General features: G+C 38.0%; 1 protein-coding gene across 3 annotated transcripts in view; it reads right to left on the bottom strand.

Annotated features, from left to right (window-relative positions):
* The window catches only part of LOC149253129 (sister chromatid cohesion protein SCC2-like), a 360,249-nt gene that overhangs the window by 12,824 nt on the left and 329,981 nt on the right, over positions 1-17,444 (bottom strand). For 2 of the 3 annotated variants that reach the window (XM_089459872.1, XM_089459873.1), the window contains exons 26-27: positions 16,407-16,499; positions 16,074-16,199 (exon numbers count right to left, since the gene is read on the bottom strand). In XM_089459872.1, the coding sequence (XP_089315998.1) occupies positions 16,074-16,199; positions 16,407-16,499 (219 nt within the window). Of the gene's footprint in view, positions 1-16,073; positions 16,200-16,406; positions 16,500-17,444 lie in introns of those variants that run through there. The other variant, XR_016267058.1, reaches the window with a different exon arrangement.

Genomic DNA, 17,444 nt, shown 5'->3' with positions numbered 1-17,444 from the left:
CCCTAAGAGAAGGGTTTTGCCAGCATCTCGTGTTCTTTGCTTTGTGATCTTCATAGTTTTTGGCAATTGTTTGATGATGAGAATATAAACATTAATAAAGAAGCAAACATATAATCTCCTAAGTCACCTAAAATGGGGATTCGAGATTCGATGGATACGAGGATTCAAGCGTCAGATACAGACATGTTGACACCCCGAAACAGGACACGTTCGTGTGAAAGTTTCTAAACTGAAATTCTACTGCAGCAATTGATTTATTTCACCTACTTATTATTCACAATAAGTTATTTACGAAATCCCTTCAGCAAATATTAAAATAAATTCTATTGTAGTTATCACACAATTACCCAAAGAAAAAACTACATGCACAAGAACCAATCATATCAACACAGTTGCTTTTGGACAATTGTCCCCAGAAAAACCCAATGCGGGAAAACCGGTGCAACAAATGAGGGCTTTATTAATCTTCAGCAACAATTTCTTTTACAAACAATGGTTTTATAGAGAAACTAAAAGAAAACACTTGAGACTTTCAGACACTTTGGAGACCCTGCTCCCACTCCTGCGTCACTCAGTGTAGCTCAGTGTGGCTCTGCATCCCTCAGCATCGTGAGGGTTGTGTCTCTCCTTTGGACTGCGTCTCTGTTTGCGTTGTCTGCCATTGTCCCTGCATCACCTCCTCCTTTGTCATTGCCTACAGTTGATACCCTCCTCTTCCTCCACCGTGCAACTCACCCCCTAAAATTGATCTCCTTCTCTTGAGAACCGATTTTTCTTGAGATATTGAGTATCTGTTGGTGTGTCTCCAAACAATCCTCAAGTCTCCTCTTATACTTTCCTTGTTGATGTATCAATGGCCGAGATTAAGTCTCTAATCAATGGCTAAGATTAAAACTGACTTGATCCTCATCTCTTAGAAGCTTCTCACCCTTATCTTTATTAATACCCATTAATATTTTTATTTTCCCAAGTTTAGACTTAAGAACCCATTAAAAATATTAATTATTTTAATAACTCCTCATCCAGGTGAAATTTCTCAAAACGATTTTTGGGACTTGGAGATCTCATGTGCCTTAGCCTCTCCTCCAAATTTCAAGGCTAGAGCACATCCGATGCTACCAAAAATCAACACTCCCTCTTAGCAAGGAATGTGCTCAATGCTTTAACCATAGAAGCATCACACTGATCTTCAGCATCGGTACATGTGCTGATGCTTGACCTGCTACCCCACAACCACTACATTGTTGCTTCTTGTACTGCTGCCCATGACACGGCCACTGCCACTGCTACATTTGTACTGCAGCTCCCTCTCAATATGTTGCATTATGTTTCCCATAGCACTGCCACTGCTAACTACTGCACTGCAACTCCCAACACTTATCCATTTCTGCTACTAAAATGGATTCTTCACCATCCCCATCTTCTCTCTGAAATAAACGAACTTTGCTCTTCCTAGAGCCTTGGTGAGGATGTCTACCACATGTTCTCCTATAGGAGTGTACCTCAACTGTACAGCTCCTTGTTGGACACGGTCTCTGACAAAGTGACACTGATATCAATGTGCTTCGACCGATCATGAAATACTAGATTCTCAGAGGGCTTGATGCAACTCTGATTATCACACAAGATACTATGGTCGCTTCCATCCTTCTCCTGAACAGATTCACAAGCAATTTCCTAATCCATATGGCTTCGCACGAAGTTTTGCTAGCTACCATATATTCTACTTCAGTTGAGCTCAGAGCCACGAATTTCTGTTTCCTACTACACTAGGAGGTCATTCCTGATCCAATGTTGAAATCGTACCCAGTCGTACTTTTCCGATCTATCGAACTTTCAGCCCAATCTGCGTCAGTGAACCCACTCAACCTGATGTCATTGTCTCGGGTGTACAATATTCCATGCTCAACTATTCCTTGTATATACCTGAGAACATGTTTAGCTGCTACCCAATTCACCCTCTTGGTTCCACCATGAACTGACTGAGGGTGTTGACAGCGTAACAAATGCCTGGCTTGGCATTGGCCAGATACGTCAGGGACCCTATAAGCTGCCTGTACAAGGTGGGATCAACGTCTTTATCTTATGATGCATCAATCTTCTTCCATTTGGTGATCATTGGAGTAGCCATAGGTCTACAGTCTTGCATCTTGAATCTCTTCAAGATCTTTGTAGCATATCTCTCTTGTCCAAGGAAGATCCCACCCTTCTGCTGCCAAATTTCCAATCCCAGGAAATAATGCATATGTCCCAAATCCTTCATGTCGAATTTTGTGGCTAAGTTCTTCTTGCAGTCTTTGATGAGCCTGGATGATCCTGTTACGAAAAGATCATCCACATATAACATTAGGATTAGAGGCTCATTCTCTACGACAAGATAGTAGAGATTAGGGTTTGCGTCACTCTTGACGAACCCAATCTTTTGCAAGTAGCCATCAATTCGATTGTACCATGCTCTAGGTGCCTGTTTAAGCCCATACAAGGCTTTCTTTAATCTACATACATGAGATTTCTTCTCATGTGTCTCAAAACCCTCTGGTTGTTCAATGTATACTTCCTCTTCTATTACCCCGTTCAAGAATGTCATCTTGACATCCATCTGATGAATCTCCCACCCCATCTGTGCTGCAAGAGATATCACGGTTCTAATAGACGTATACCTAGCTACTGAGGCGAAGGTTTCTTCGTAGTCTATCCCTTCCTTTTGAGCATACCCCCTAGCCACAAACTTGGCTTTTCATTTCTTCACACTGTCCTCTATAGCATATTTGACATTGTAGATCCATCTCGAACCTACCACTGACCTGTTGTGAGGCCTAGGTACTACTTCCCAGACATCATTGACCATTATAGAGTTGTATTCCTCCACCATAGCATCTACCAATACTTGATGCTAAACAGCCTCCTGAAAACTAGAAGGTCCCCCAACCTGAGCTACTAAGGCCTGGTATCTGTCTGGCTGTCTTCGCTCCCTTTTATTATTCCTAGGTGCACAAATGAAGTCCTCCGCATCTCATAGAATCTGTCGGAGTTCTCGGCTCGTTCTTCCATTGGTAGTAGGCACATTTATCAGCTCTTCTTCTTCCTGAGATTCCTCCTGTTCTGAAGCTTTGTCTTCAGGAGAATTTCTAGTACTAATTCTGTTGGTCGAAGTGGTTGGACTAATGGCTCATCTTTCAACTGCTCCTCGAAAGACATTTCTTAGGATTTCCTAAAAGCTCTGTCCTCCATGAACTTTACATCCCGCTGAACTACTATCTTCCTACTCCTTGAAAGATAGATTTTATATGCCTTATCATTCTCGCTATATCCCACAAGATATCGTTTCTCAGCAATTTGATTTCTTTCTCTTTTCTTCGGGTATATGGCAATATGCCAAACTCCCAAATATCCTGAAATGACTGACTTAAGGTGTCTTCCTGGTGAAGACCTTTTCCGGAGTGATTTTGCCCAATGCCCTCTATGGAGTCCTGTTCTGGACATAAACTGTTATGCTGCATGCTTTCGCCCACAAAAATTTAGGCATATCATGATCATACAACATTGCCCTAGTTGCTTCCACAATAATCCTCTGCTTTTCCTTTCTGCTACTCCATTTTGCTCCGGATTGTAGGGAGTTGTCCACTCTCTTCTGATGCCTCCTTAGCGCAAAAATCAGTGAATTCCTTGCCAACATACTCTCCACCATTGTTTGAGCACAACACTTTTATCTTCTTTCCTGTCAGATTCTCCACTAGAGCCTTGAACTCTTTGAATCGACGAAAAACCTTGTGCTTTGTCTTCAAAAAGTAGATCCAAGTCTTCCTGGAATGATCATTGATGAAGGTGACGAAGTATTCGGCACCACTAAGAGCTTTTGTGGGCATCGGTCTGCAGATGTCTGAGTGTATCAATCCTAGCACACTCTTAGCCCTATTGTTACTTTTGGAAAACGTTGTTTTGGCATACTTGCCCAGAGCGCACCCTCTACATACATCATCTTGTTTGATACTTAGTTCTAGAACTCCTGATACTGTTTTCCTGAGAATTCTCAGAGCCCCATGGTGTAAGTGTCCCATCCTCCTGTGCCATAGTTCATTCAAATCTTTGTCTCCATTACTGCCTATCAATGCCATTGGTGATTCTAGTTGTAGCATGTACAACTTGTTACTTCTGATTCCAATCTGGGCCTTCTTTTTCCAACTCAAGTGTTTGACATATACTTTCTCCTTAATGAAAAAAAACATCATAGCCCTTGTTTTGAAGTTGATATACAGAGAGTAAGTTCATCCCCAATCCTGGCACATGCAGCACATTGGTTGCTCAAAGCCACTCTTCTGCTTCGGTTTGAAATACTACAGTACCTTTTCCTACTGGGGTACACTTGGCCTTATTTCCCATGGTGATCTAAAAATTCATTCTTTCTTCCAGATAATCTGAAAAACATTCTCGGATTCCTATCATATGCCAGGAAGCTCCACTGTCTATATACCAAACATCAGAGGAGGCAAAGCTTGCTAAGCAAGCGACTTCTTCTTCCAATCTAAAAGCTAACATAGATAATCGCAATTCATGTCCCTTGTGCATTCTTCTGGAAATTTGTGTGAGTCCCCTTAAGTGGATGCGTACGCATCATGCTCTTGGAATTATTTGGTGGCCCCCCCGTACCAGAGATTGGGAGTTTGGATCAGTCAACTTCGGGTAGGGGTATGTTAGTGATGTCCACTCTTATAGAAATGGACGGGAAGCAACTAAATGCTGATCAAGACCCATAGTTGATTTTCCTCTCCTGTTGTCGGATCTCTGCTTTGATACCATGTGAAAATTTAAAAAACTGAAATTCTACTGCAGCAACTAATTTATTTCACCTACTTATTATTCACCATAAGTTATTTACGAAATCCCTTCAGCAAATATTAAAATAAATTCTACTGCAGTTATCACACAATTACCCAAAAAAAAATACATGCAATTTATGGACAATTGTCCCTGGAAAAACTCAATGCAAGAAAACCAATGCAACAAATGAGGGCTTTATTAATCTTCAGCAGCAATTGCTTTTACAAAGAATGATTTTACAGAGAAACTGAAAGAAAACACCTGAGACTTCCCTTTGAGACTTTTTGACGCTTTGGAGACCCTGCATCACCTTTGTGTGGCTCTGAGTGGCTCTACGTCCCTCAGCGTCAACCTGCATGAAGCCTACATCTCTCCTCTGGACTGTGTCTCTCTGCACTGTCACCCACTATCCCTGCGTCACCTCCTCCTCTGTCACTTCCTATTGTTGATGCCCTCCTCTTCCTCCACCCTACAACTCTCTCTCTGAAATCGATCTCCTTCTCTTAAGAATCGATTTTCCTTGAGATACTGAGTATCTGCTGGTGTGTCTCCAAATGATCCTCAAGTCTCCTCTTATAACTGTCACCCACTATCCCTGCGTCACCTTCTCCTCTGTCATTTCCTATTGTTGATGCCCTCCTCTTCCTCCACCCTACAACTCTCCCTCTAAAATCGATCTCCTTCTCTTGAGAATCGATTTTCCTTGAGATACTGAGTATCTGCTAGTGTGTCTCCAAATGATCCTCAAGTCTCCTCTTATACTTTTTTCGTTGATGTATCAACGGTCGAGATTAAGTCTCTAATCAACAACTAAGATTAAAACAGACTTGATCCTCGTCTCTTAGAAGCTTCTCACCCTTATCTTTATTAATAACCATTCATATTTTTATTTTCCAAGTTTAGATTTAGGAGCCCATTAAAAATATTAATTATTTTAATTACTCTTCATCCGAGTGAAATTTCTAAAAACAATTTCTGGGTCTTGGAGATCTCATGTGCCTTAGCCTCTCCTCCAAATTTCAAGGCTAGAGCACATCTGATGCTACTAAAAATCAACAGTTCAAATACATTATATATTATTTTATTAAAATATATATATTAAAAATTAGATATTACTTACACATTCGCATTCATGATACAAATTCATTGATTCAAACATCGATCTAAGTTTTACAAAGTAACATTATGCATACAAAATTACAAATACAATTGTGACATAAATGATAAATCATAAATTATAATACATATTCAATTCATCAATCATCCAATAGGAGAAAGACAAGAGAGTAAGATAAAGATACTATAATTTTCTCATTAAGTCATCAAAATCAAAATGTGTTATTGTTTACATAGGTAGTGCAATGCCAATGGCAAATAGAAATAGCAAATACAAAACAACTACAAGTCTACAAGTATAGAAGCCTCAAGGCAGTAGGCAGCTCATGACTCATGAGTCATCAATCCTCATAGTCATCATCAAAATCAACATCGTTATCCTCATCATAATGGTCACCACTGCTCTCCTCTGTTGCATCCTCCTCCTCTATATCCAAAGTCATCTTTGCATCTGTTGGTGTGGAGGATGAACCCTATACAGTATCACCATCCTCAAATCTGACAGGCTCTAGCACCAGATCATTGAGATCCAAGTTGGCCAATTACAACTCAACACTGTTGTTCAGACCCATATCATCAGGAAAGACATCCCACATCTTTGTCTTTCCCTTCAATCACTCATCCCTCTGCATGTAAATAAGACAAAGGTTGGTGTGCACATACACCATTGTCTCTGCCCTAGATTGCTCAAGCCTGCTCTTCTTGACACTATACAAATTCCCATATGTGCTCCAATTCCTCTCGCAAAAAGAGGATGAAGTCACCTGAGAGAGGAGCCTCATGGATAACTGTTGTAGAGGAGGGCTTGTTGCCCCATGATTTGCCCATCAAGAATAGGGCTTCTTAGCCCTCGGTCTCTAATCAAATCATATCCTGCAAATTGACCAATGCCAGTGGAAAACTCTGCAAAGGCATCCTCCACCTCACCAAGGGATGCTCAATCCTCAAAAACCCATCTGAATGCATCTTTCCTCCCCTGTGAGATTTCACCATCCATGTGAGGAGGAAATCTACAGGAAGGTCCACCATTCAGCCACTCATGGTTGTAGTACTTTTGGTTCAATGAATGAGCCAAACAATGTAAAGGTGTGCAATTCTTATCCCATCTGCTGACAAGAATATCTTGTATAGTGGTGAAGGAGGCCTTTGATGATGTTTCATACTCATGGCATTCACTTTGTAAAATAATGCTCCTCACAGACTCAATCATGGAATCCCATCCCTCGTAAACCTCTCCTAGGATGGGTTGGTTTGTATATGCAAATCGAAGCAAAGAAATGATAGGGTACATGAGGGTACATGATCTGAATAAGTAAATCAATCCTCTCCCACCAAGCATCATCTAACATTGTGTCCTTCACTCTTTTAGAGACTACAAAACTCTAAAATAACCATGACCCCAAGAGCAGTCTTGACCTCCCTCAACCTCTTCAACATGATGAATGAAGAGGCAAACCATGTATATGCAATCTTCAACAATTATAGATTGTTATACTCCTTGTAGATAGTGAGGGCATTTGTATGATTTTGTACAAAGTTAAGGATATGTCGTGCGTCCTCAATAATGTTACCAATCCAAAGCACATCAGAAGCAATAGATTTCAGTGCTAAGTTCAATGAATGGACAATGCAAGGTGTCCAAAATACTTGTGGATATTTAGCTTCCACAATCATGCTAGCAGCCTTGCAAACAAGTGCATTATCTGTAATGATTTGCACACAAGAATCAACACCTACATCTTCAATAACTTTAATAAACAACTCACCCATATATTGTGCATCCTTGTATTGTCCAAGTGCATCCATTGCTTTCAAGAAAATTGGACCATTCAAGGAAGACACCATGTAGTTGATGAGTGGGTATCGTGTTGGATCTGTCCATCCATCAAAAACAATGTTAACCCCAGATGTTGGCCATGATGCTTTAATAGGCTCAAGCATTTTTTCCACCTCTTTTTTGCCTTTCTTTTTGTTGCTTATCCCCCACCAAAACTCTCAAATGGAAATTTGTTGCTGCTTTTCCTCAAGAATGGAAGGGGGTCATCATTCTTGGTTTTTCTTATTTTGCAGCCACATTTACCATACCAACATTGGACTCTCTTAGCATTTCTTTCCTCTTTGGTAAAGGGACATTTGTACAAGCTCTAATTCCACAACCTGGTAAAGCAAACAAATGACCTTTCATAAGGAAATATGTGCTTGTGAAAGTATTGTGGCAATAGCTGCATTTCCAACTCACATTGCCTCCGCCCTTCACCTTGCTAGGTGGCCCTTGCTCTCTTGTGACATACTTCCACAGGGGATATTTCTTACCTTAAGGAGGAAGCCTTCCCTCAACATTTGAAGTAGTTGTTGCAGCCCCACTTGCAATAGAGCGAACACTTGCAGACCCTGATGAAATTGGGAGAGGAGGGGCATCTCTAATGGAGACATTCTTCCCCTTCCTTTGCCCCTTCTCTGTTGCCCTTGATTGAGCCATGAATGTTGTAAAAACAAAAACAAAAAACAAAAAATGCACAAATTTGTAAATGAAATGAACATGCAAACTGCTATAATAAAATTGCAAAAAAAAAGAGGAAATGCACTTACCTATTGCTTGAATATCTTTGAAAATGCTCCCACATCCTTTGCTCCTTGCTCCCAAACATGCACAGCAAAATAAACAAGTGAATGTGCAAATAGAAAGGCAAAAACTACCTTTATAATGCCTCGCTGATTGGCATCCCTTTTTCGGATTCAAATCCGAAAATAAGGATTCATCGTGTTCGATCAAGACACGATCCAAATTCGATCATGTCCCAATCGGACACGACGAATCCCGATTTTCAGATTTGAATCTGCCAGAATCGTGTCTGATTCGCTGGATTCAGGACATGACAAGCCTGGGGCACGAATCCGGTTTCATAGATAATCTCAAATAATTGTCATGTAAAGATAAATCAAGTTAACAAATGACTGATGTTGCCCTAAGGATTTCTCAACACACTTCATAATGGCATTCCCTTCCAAATGGGCTTTTAAAATGTATTGGTATTACTTTCTTTGACAATAAAGGTTAATGAAGGACCCTATTAGATGGTTTCAACCTCTAAGCGAATCGCAGGTCCATGGTACGTCTATCAAATGAAAAGTGTCGTGTGAAATAATGATGGAATAGAGTGTGGGCAAAGGGGAGGCTCCAAGCATTGTTTTAAAAAACGGCCGTTTCGATACCAAAATGGCCGAGTTGACGAGCTGATACCCTCAGCCATGACTCGGCTTTGAAACGGTACATTTGGCCGAGTTAGCCATGACTCGGCCGAGTCATCGCTGACTCGGCCAACTCGGCCGTTTCTGTTATGACTCGGCCGAGTCACAAAAAAGCCGGCCCAGAACACTTAAACAGCAATTTAATATTTTGTTAATGGATTTTTAAGGTGATTTCTGATTGGTTTGGACTCCAAGGTGTTATATGAATTTGCTAAATGTCTTGGAGTCCATTGCCCCTCCCAAACCCTATTTAACACACTCAAATTCTCTCTACTATTGATATGTTATTCGAATTTCATGGTAATGTTAAATTCTTAAAGTAAAAGTGACATTCTCCTTAATCTTCATTTTCATCCTTTTACTTAAATTTTTAACATTACCATGAAATGACTCAGGATGTTTGAGAGTGGTTTCGGCCTCACTGGATTTCATATGGAGAAAGTAGAATTTTAGATTTCATTCAAAATCCAGCAGACTTATCAGTTTTTCAGGATTTCAGGATTGGAGGATTGCAATGTTTCCATTGAATTTTGTCATGTTAGGGTATGGAACTCTTATTTAATCAAGAGCACCAATCCCTCTATCTACCTTGATGTTAGTGACATTGGTTGTCGAACTTCTTGGGATTCGCTCCAAAACCAGGAGCTTCTGAAAATGTCGCTCCCGCTCATTTTCTTCCTGCTCCCAAGTAACACAAAGAGGAAACCGTTTCAATCAAAAACGGTTAAATGATCTAGTTTATGTCCAATACAACCTCGGCTCAGACGAAACCATTTGCTGAACAAAAGACCTGATTCAGATCCCATTGTGTTGAAGACATTGATCCAACATGAGATTGGGTAGTGGAGAGTCGTCCAGCAGAGTTTGATCTTGATGAGGATCTTGATTTAGATTTAGATATCGAGACACAAATTGAACTTGAACATGTTGTTCAGTTGAATGCAGATCCCAATCACCATCCTCAGTCTCACAGCCAACAAGGACTCCAGTTGTAGGTGTGTTTGGAAACATGAATGAAAATCTCTAAAATTATGTTTAAAATCTTTAAAATTATGTTTTTTTATAAAAAATAAATAAATATTTAATGTATTTTTTACAACGACCGAGTCATTGAAATCGAGCGGCCGAGTCATTACCGTTTCGGAGTCGGAGTCGGAGTCAATCCTCGGCCGAGTCGGAGTCGGAGTCGGAGTCTTAAAACATTGGCTCCAAGCCACATGCCATGGTACAAGAGTAGCTATGGTGAGAAAGGCCCACACCTTGAGTGTATGAATGAAGGAGGGAGCAATCGTGGTATATGAGTTACCGCGACCTTTGTTTTTCCACCCTTCTTCATGTGCTTTTTATCTTTTATTGAATTTTCTTCATTTTACCACTCGGGGCTCAAGGGGATGAGATCGTGAAGCGTAAGATATAGCATGATCACCCCCTTAAGGTGGGGTAGTTGGACAGATCATAAAGATAGAACCCTTAGTAGCTTCTTGGTTAATTGTCCCAAGAGGACAATGTTTATGAAAATTGTTGATGCATATGCACATATCAAAGAAGCACGATTATTATGTGATTTTTTGGATGTGTTCATTTAGGAGGTGGGTCCATAAAATGTTGTCCAAGTCATAACGGACAATGCTACAAATTATGTTATCACTAATAGGATGCTTATGGAGAGGCAATCCTAACTTATTTTGGGCACCTTATGTTGCACACTGCATTGACTTGACATTGAAGGACATAGGAAAAATTCCTTTTGTCAAGGATATTGTTGATTCATCCAAAAGCATTACAAAATTTATATATAATCATGCATTTGTGCTTCATTTAATGAGAACATTCACCAATAACAAGGAGTTGGTGCACCCTGCTATTATACAGTTTGCCACTAGCTTCATATCTCTTTCATGTCTCTTGAATTCTATGCGGAATGTGAAGAGAGTGTTTCTTATAGATGAGTGGTATGCTTTGTCATATAGCCGCAAACTAGAGGGATAGGCCATGTGCAAGCTAGTTTCATACCAGGAAAGCTTTTAGGCAGGAGTGCAGGAGGTGTGTAGCATTACTAAACCTTTGGTAAAAGTTTTTCAATTACTTGAATGGAGACAAGCCTGCAATGGGCCTACTTAGATGAGGCCACAAAAAGGGCCAACGAATCCATTCACAAATAATGATGATAAGGGGGATGAGGGGTTTGGGAAACAACAACTGATATGCGAGTGATTGATGAGCGATGGATCTACCTGAACCCCGCATTTTGCTACTCCTGTGGTTTCATATTTCATGTCAAGGTCATGGATGGATTCTTCACTTGTGTTCAGAAGATGGTGTCATCTCCAGCAGAACATGCAGAAATCTCTAAAGAAATGGAGATGTACAAGATGGTAGGTGGCACATTTAGCTTTGACATGGCTATCCATGATAGGACAACCAAAATGCTAGGTAAGCTTTAGTTTGTTTCAATTTTCAAATTTCATTGTCTCTTCATACTTTGCTTCAACTTTCAAACTTCAATTTTTTTCTTATATTTCTCTTATTCATTGTAGATGTGTGGTGGAGATGTAATGGTGGCAAGGTACCCAATCTCCAAAAGCTTGGCATTCGAGTGCTCATCCAAACATGTATCTCCTCCAGATGCAGGTGGAACTCGAGTGTATTTGAAAAAACACACAAAGACGCACAACAGGTTAAAAAATTTCCAATTAATTTTTTGAATTCATTAAATAATAAAAAATATAATCTATTACTTGTATAATTATTAATTTATGATTTATGACCCTCGTACGACATGGTCTGTCTACTGCAATCACTAATTGTGATGAGGCAACTTGAGAGGATACCTGATGGGGACACCATCTCATTGGATGGGATTGACACCACTTCTGCATGGAGGGTTGAGGTCGAGAGGCCTATTATGGAATTGGCACCTGATTGGTTAGAGGAGGTAGTGGAGGGGGTAGTAGCTGCAGGGGGGAGGTGGAGGAGGTGACACCAACTACCATGGTCACCAGTAGACGACGTGGTCTACCTCCTCTAGCTTCTAGTTCTTCAGCTTCTAAAGGACATCAGATTCCAATCCCAGCCCCAGGGCCTTCTTCATCTAGAGGGAAAGTTGTTACATTTTCTCGCAAGAGGGGTAGAGGAAATCATTAGTTACTTGGTTCATTTCATTGCATATGACTCATGAGATGACACACATTATTATAGTTTTTGTTGATATTTTGAGGTTGAGTCAGGTTCAAGATTCAAGACATAATTCACTATTATTTGTGATGTAGCACTAGACATATTACACCTCTTATATATTAGTTCTTTTCATATTTATGTGTCAATGCATTTCTTTTAAGTTGTGGATGCTTTAGATACTAAAAAAATTGACATTAAAGGAAATTTCAGCCTAAAAGTGGCCTCCTAAGGAAAGATCAAGAAATTAATAAAAAATACCATGTAGACATATTTTTAGTATTACTTTACTTTTACCTGTGTTCCACAATATTTATTAGCACACGATTTAATAAAAAAAATTAATATATCATCTCTAATTTTTTTACTTTTATAGAAATCCCTCAATATATGACACTTTTATTAGAATAACTACTTGCATGTATTTTAGATTTAAATTAAACTATCCATTTATATTTTATATTTAATTGTTTATACATATTTTATATTTAACTATGTTTTTTGTTTTTTTAACGGCATTCTCTATTGAAGTCAAAATTTCACCCGAAATATATTTTTTGGTCAGAATCCAGTAATTGTCCTTTCTGGAATACGTTTTTTTAACTATTTAACTATTCTATATTTAATTATTTTTTAACTATTTAACTATTTTACATTTAGTTATATTTAAATATTTAACTATATAATCTATATTTTTGGTCAGAATCTGGTAATTTGATCTTTTTGGAATACGTTTTTTAACTATTTTTTGACTAATTAACTATATTGTATTTAACTATATATTTTATATTTTTGGCCAAAATCTAGTAATTTGTCCTCACTGGAAAACATTTTTTAACTATTAAACTATTTTATATTTTATATTTAACTATTTTATATTTAACTATAATTGTCTATATTAAATTTTATATTAATTGTCAATATATATATATATATAACTATTCTTTTAGGTGTTTTTTGGGCCATGGTTATTATTGTGAAATGGGTTTGCCCTTTTTAATTGTATTTTTTCATTAATATCAAGATTTACATTGCATTAATAATTTTTTCGATATTCTAATTCATATGGGTAAGGTGGGTAAATTACAGTGATAAAATATTTCACAAATACCCAAATTAAAAAAAAAAAAAAAAAAATTAAAAATTAAAAAATAAAAAAAAATTAAAAAATATTTCACCAATGCCCAAATTAATAAAAAATTATTTCACAGATACCCAAATTAAACAATTCAAAATTATTTAGGACATGTACCTCTTTTTAAATTTGAAGGATTTTGATTGGTTTACATGCTATGACATGGAAATTACGTGAAAATTTCATGGGCACTTTTAGGCTGAAATTTCCTATAATGAAAGAAATTGTTTTTTTTGTATTTTTTAGTTTTTCCGATTTTACCGATTTTATCCTGATTTTTACAATTTTTCTTTTTTAGAACCCTCCCGATTTAATCCTAATTGTGATTATTGCAACATTGGATGCACGATCTTTGGATCCCCCCATTAGCTCTCATAGACTATAAATTCAGAGAAACCACCAAATTGATTAATGAGATAGGATCAACGAACTGTAACATCTTTGAGAGATTGAGACTAAGGAGCATTTCATCTTTCATTGCCTCATTTATAATGAGATTCATGGAATATTGCATTGCCTATATAGAGGGGTCTAGACCCTCCTCTCTAGTTTCTTCTCATACTCAAACCAAATATGTCTTGCCCTCTACATGTAGGAAGCCCTCAAGCTTCTATCCACATTCTCCAAGCTCCTCCTTGACAAGATCAATTAAATTCATTATGTCCTCCTTTCTGATGTTCCCATCCACTATGGGCCCAAAAGACAGACTAACAATAACACTGCCTCAGTCTGCATCGATACAGACCCAAAAGACCATTCCCTTTCCCCAACGACCTCAGAGACATTGTTGGGCTAGATCTCCTATCAACAAGAAGTCGAGATCACCGAGACAACATCGGCATATTACTTCTTCCAAACAACAACATCGTAGAGGGTCTAGATCTTTCCCTAGCTCTCCCTTAATGAAGCATTTTATTCTGAGTTTTTCTTCATTCGGACTCAAGTGTTAAGAGAGGTAGATCCAAATCTAGTGGATCATGATTTAGTCCCTCCTCTTTTCTATAGTCGTCCACACCTGGCGTCGAGGGTTTTCCATGTTTTATCATATAGATATTATGTCTCTACTTCATTTCTTGTCCTTTATATAGAACTTTTGGTACTCCTACTTGCATCGACATCATTGTATTCAATAGTTCCATTGACCTACGTTTCGTTGTCATTTATTGGACATTAATTTAATTATCTTATCTTATGCATTGAGCAAAACTGTCAAATGAAAGAGCTCAACAACACTAGTTTGATCATTTGAGGAAATGAGCATTATAGAGTTTCCATGATGAATAGTTATGTTGAAACTCAATTGTATTGGCATTAATAATCTTCGCAATATACGTCAACCACATATGTTCATAGCGATGCAAATTTGTTGATTCATAAATTATTGTCTCTTGTGATTAGAATGTCGATAAGGCGCGCCGCGCCATTGTTGCATGATTTTTTACTTATCAGAGTCACATGGGATGGTCATTCTTAAAATAAACATCCACTTCCCTCATTTTGGTTGATCAACTTATTTTCCTTTTGTTGGAGAAGCCAAGGTGGTCAAATACGTGTTGGTTAATGAGTCCTCCATCGCTAGATATTCATTAACCACCCTACTCTAACCAACCATGCAGCCATCTCCTTTCAAAGATACATAAACCAAGGTTATTTCATTCCTGCTCACTCTCACCAACAAGAATCAATCTCAATCGACTATATCTTTCAGCACACCATTTCATGATAAATATATAGATAATATTAAAGCTAATCTTCCACACATTTAGAACACCAACGATCCTATAAAGAGAGTCCATAGCTATTTGGTCAGCATATTAGATACCTCTACCAATTCCATTTGCAAGCCTCTTGCCCTTGAAACTGTGGTTTGATGAACATTGAAAAAATTTCCATACTGAAGCTAAATATATCATCCACCATTGACCCATTAAAATCATGCTAACCCAAAAAGTCCACTAAAGAAACCTCATTAATAACAAGCACAAGTTCTACAATTCAGAAGATATTTTCCAGCAGCATAGGACCCACCTTAAATCCTTCTAAAGAACATTCTGAACGAGTAAGTCCATCTGCATCACCATTGATCTTGATGCATGGCTTAACTAAGCCACATCACTATATACACTCCCATCCAACCATATACCATTGTTAATCCCAAGCCATCTAATTTTTGTTTCTTTAACGACTGCATCATCCCGATATCGATCTTCAGACACCAAACAAACAAAGGCCAGGATATAGAAACCTTGAAAGGTGAATTCATTAAAGCCCATATTATTGAAATCAGTACCAATGGAACTCTCATTTCCCTTAACATATTCAACAGATAGCTTGCACAGGAACATATCTTATATGTTTATATCCAAAGTAAATGAAGCATTCACATTAACAGAAGATTACGATCAAAATTAAGAAATCCATTGGGAATTAAATTGAAGCAAATTGCAATATTTCACAGCAATCACTTACCATTGGACTGAATAAATCTTAAATTAATGTTCATCCAGACCCATATAAGAAGGATATAAATAAAATTTACAGAAAAGATAAAATTAATCTGGAATGCATAGGTAAGGCTTACCTCATATTGTTGCAGCACTTCATGCAAAGCAATGGGAGCAGCAGTATCAATGTCACTGATGATAAAAGGGATGTTTTGTCTCAACAGAACATCCCCAGACTTGATGGGCTCAGTAGGAGAGAATGCCTGAAATTATTCCACATTTGAAAACAGATTTGGTTCCAGGTTCTCAAACATGAATTCATCTATCCTAACTCTTCATAACCATCCAAATGTCTCTTATTCTACAACCAATGAAAACTAGGTTTACTAATAACCATTAACAGTAGCTTGCATAACACCATTTAACTTGGTGTTCAGAGCAGTACAAAAGGATGTTTCATTCACAATTACCTGGCAACGAGCATCATTCAGACCAAACGTAAATTTTATGTGTCTTTTCAGCCTTAGCAGTAATGAAAGTGCAACAGCAACATGACATTCATCCTGGACAATGATCAACACAAAATTTGAGAACTTCACAAAATTTCTGTGCAAAACAAATAAGCATTATAAAATAAAATTAAAAATAAAGAATTAGCTATATCTGCAAATAAACATTCCAACAAGACAGGTACAGCGTTCAAATGTTCAGTTTGCATCCTTTCATTGAGATCCATATTGCAGTCTTGAAAATGAATTGCCTACTACAACATTGAAATATACAATTACAGTTTATCAAATGACATTTGGAGAAGGAACAAAAATCACCAACCAACAGGCATCAAAGAACACAACAAAGTAAAACAGAGTCATTAAGATATGAAATGTCCTTACTTAATTGTTTTAGCAGTGTTCCAATTAATTAATGTTTACCAAACAAATTTTCTCCAATTGATTTGGTGGGCTAACTCTTACAATAAAAAAGCCCTCGTGAACTTGAATAAACAAAAGAGCAACATTGTTGAGAGCTGCTCAAAATGAGTGTAAAAGGAATAACATGACTAACAGGTTGCATGAAAACAGTTGTCTCATAACCATGAATGTGTGTGATACACATCATTAAAATACACAAAACATATCCGCTGCTTTACTAAGGGATGCGTCGGATTAATTAATGTTTCTCAAAGTGGTTTTAATCTGTAAATTAACTTTAATAAGCTCTAAAAATCAAATCAAGCCACGTGATCACTGAATCATAAAGTTGGTTTATTGAAACTTAATCTCTCAGGCACAATAACCCCCTGGACAATGTATTATACATATTCACCCACCGCTTGTATTTTCTGAAATCAGAAGCAACTTAATCTCTCAGGCACAATAACCCCCTTGACAATGTCTTATACATCCTCATGAACCAGCATGTATTTTCTGAAATCAGAATCAAATGGTCTATTTCATGTTTGTTTACTCTTCAAAAGAGGATCCATTTCCCTTTCATGGTTCCCCAAA

This window comes from Pinus tabuliformis, chromosome 7, assembly GCF_031772625.1.
Source record: "Pinus tabuliformis cultivar Carrire ecotype Pingquan chromosome 7, CPIR1, whole genome shotgun sequence".
Classification (NCBI taxonomy): Eukaryota; Viridiplantae; Streptophyta; class Pinopsida; order Pinales; family Pinaceae; genus Pinus; species Pinus tabuliformis.
This window is presented reverse-complemented; position numbering and strand designations above follow the sequence as displayed.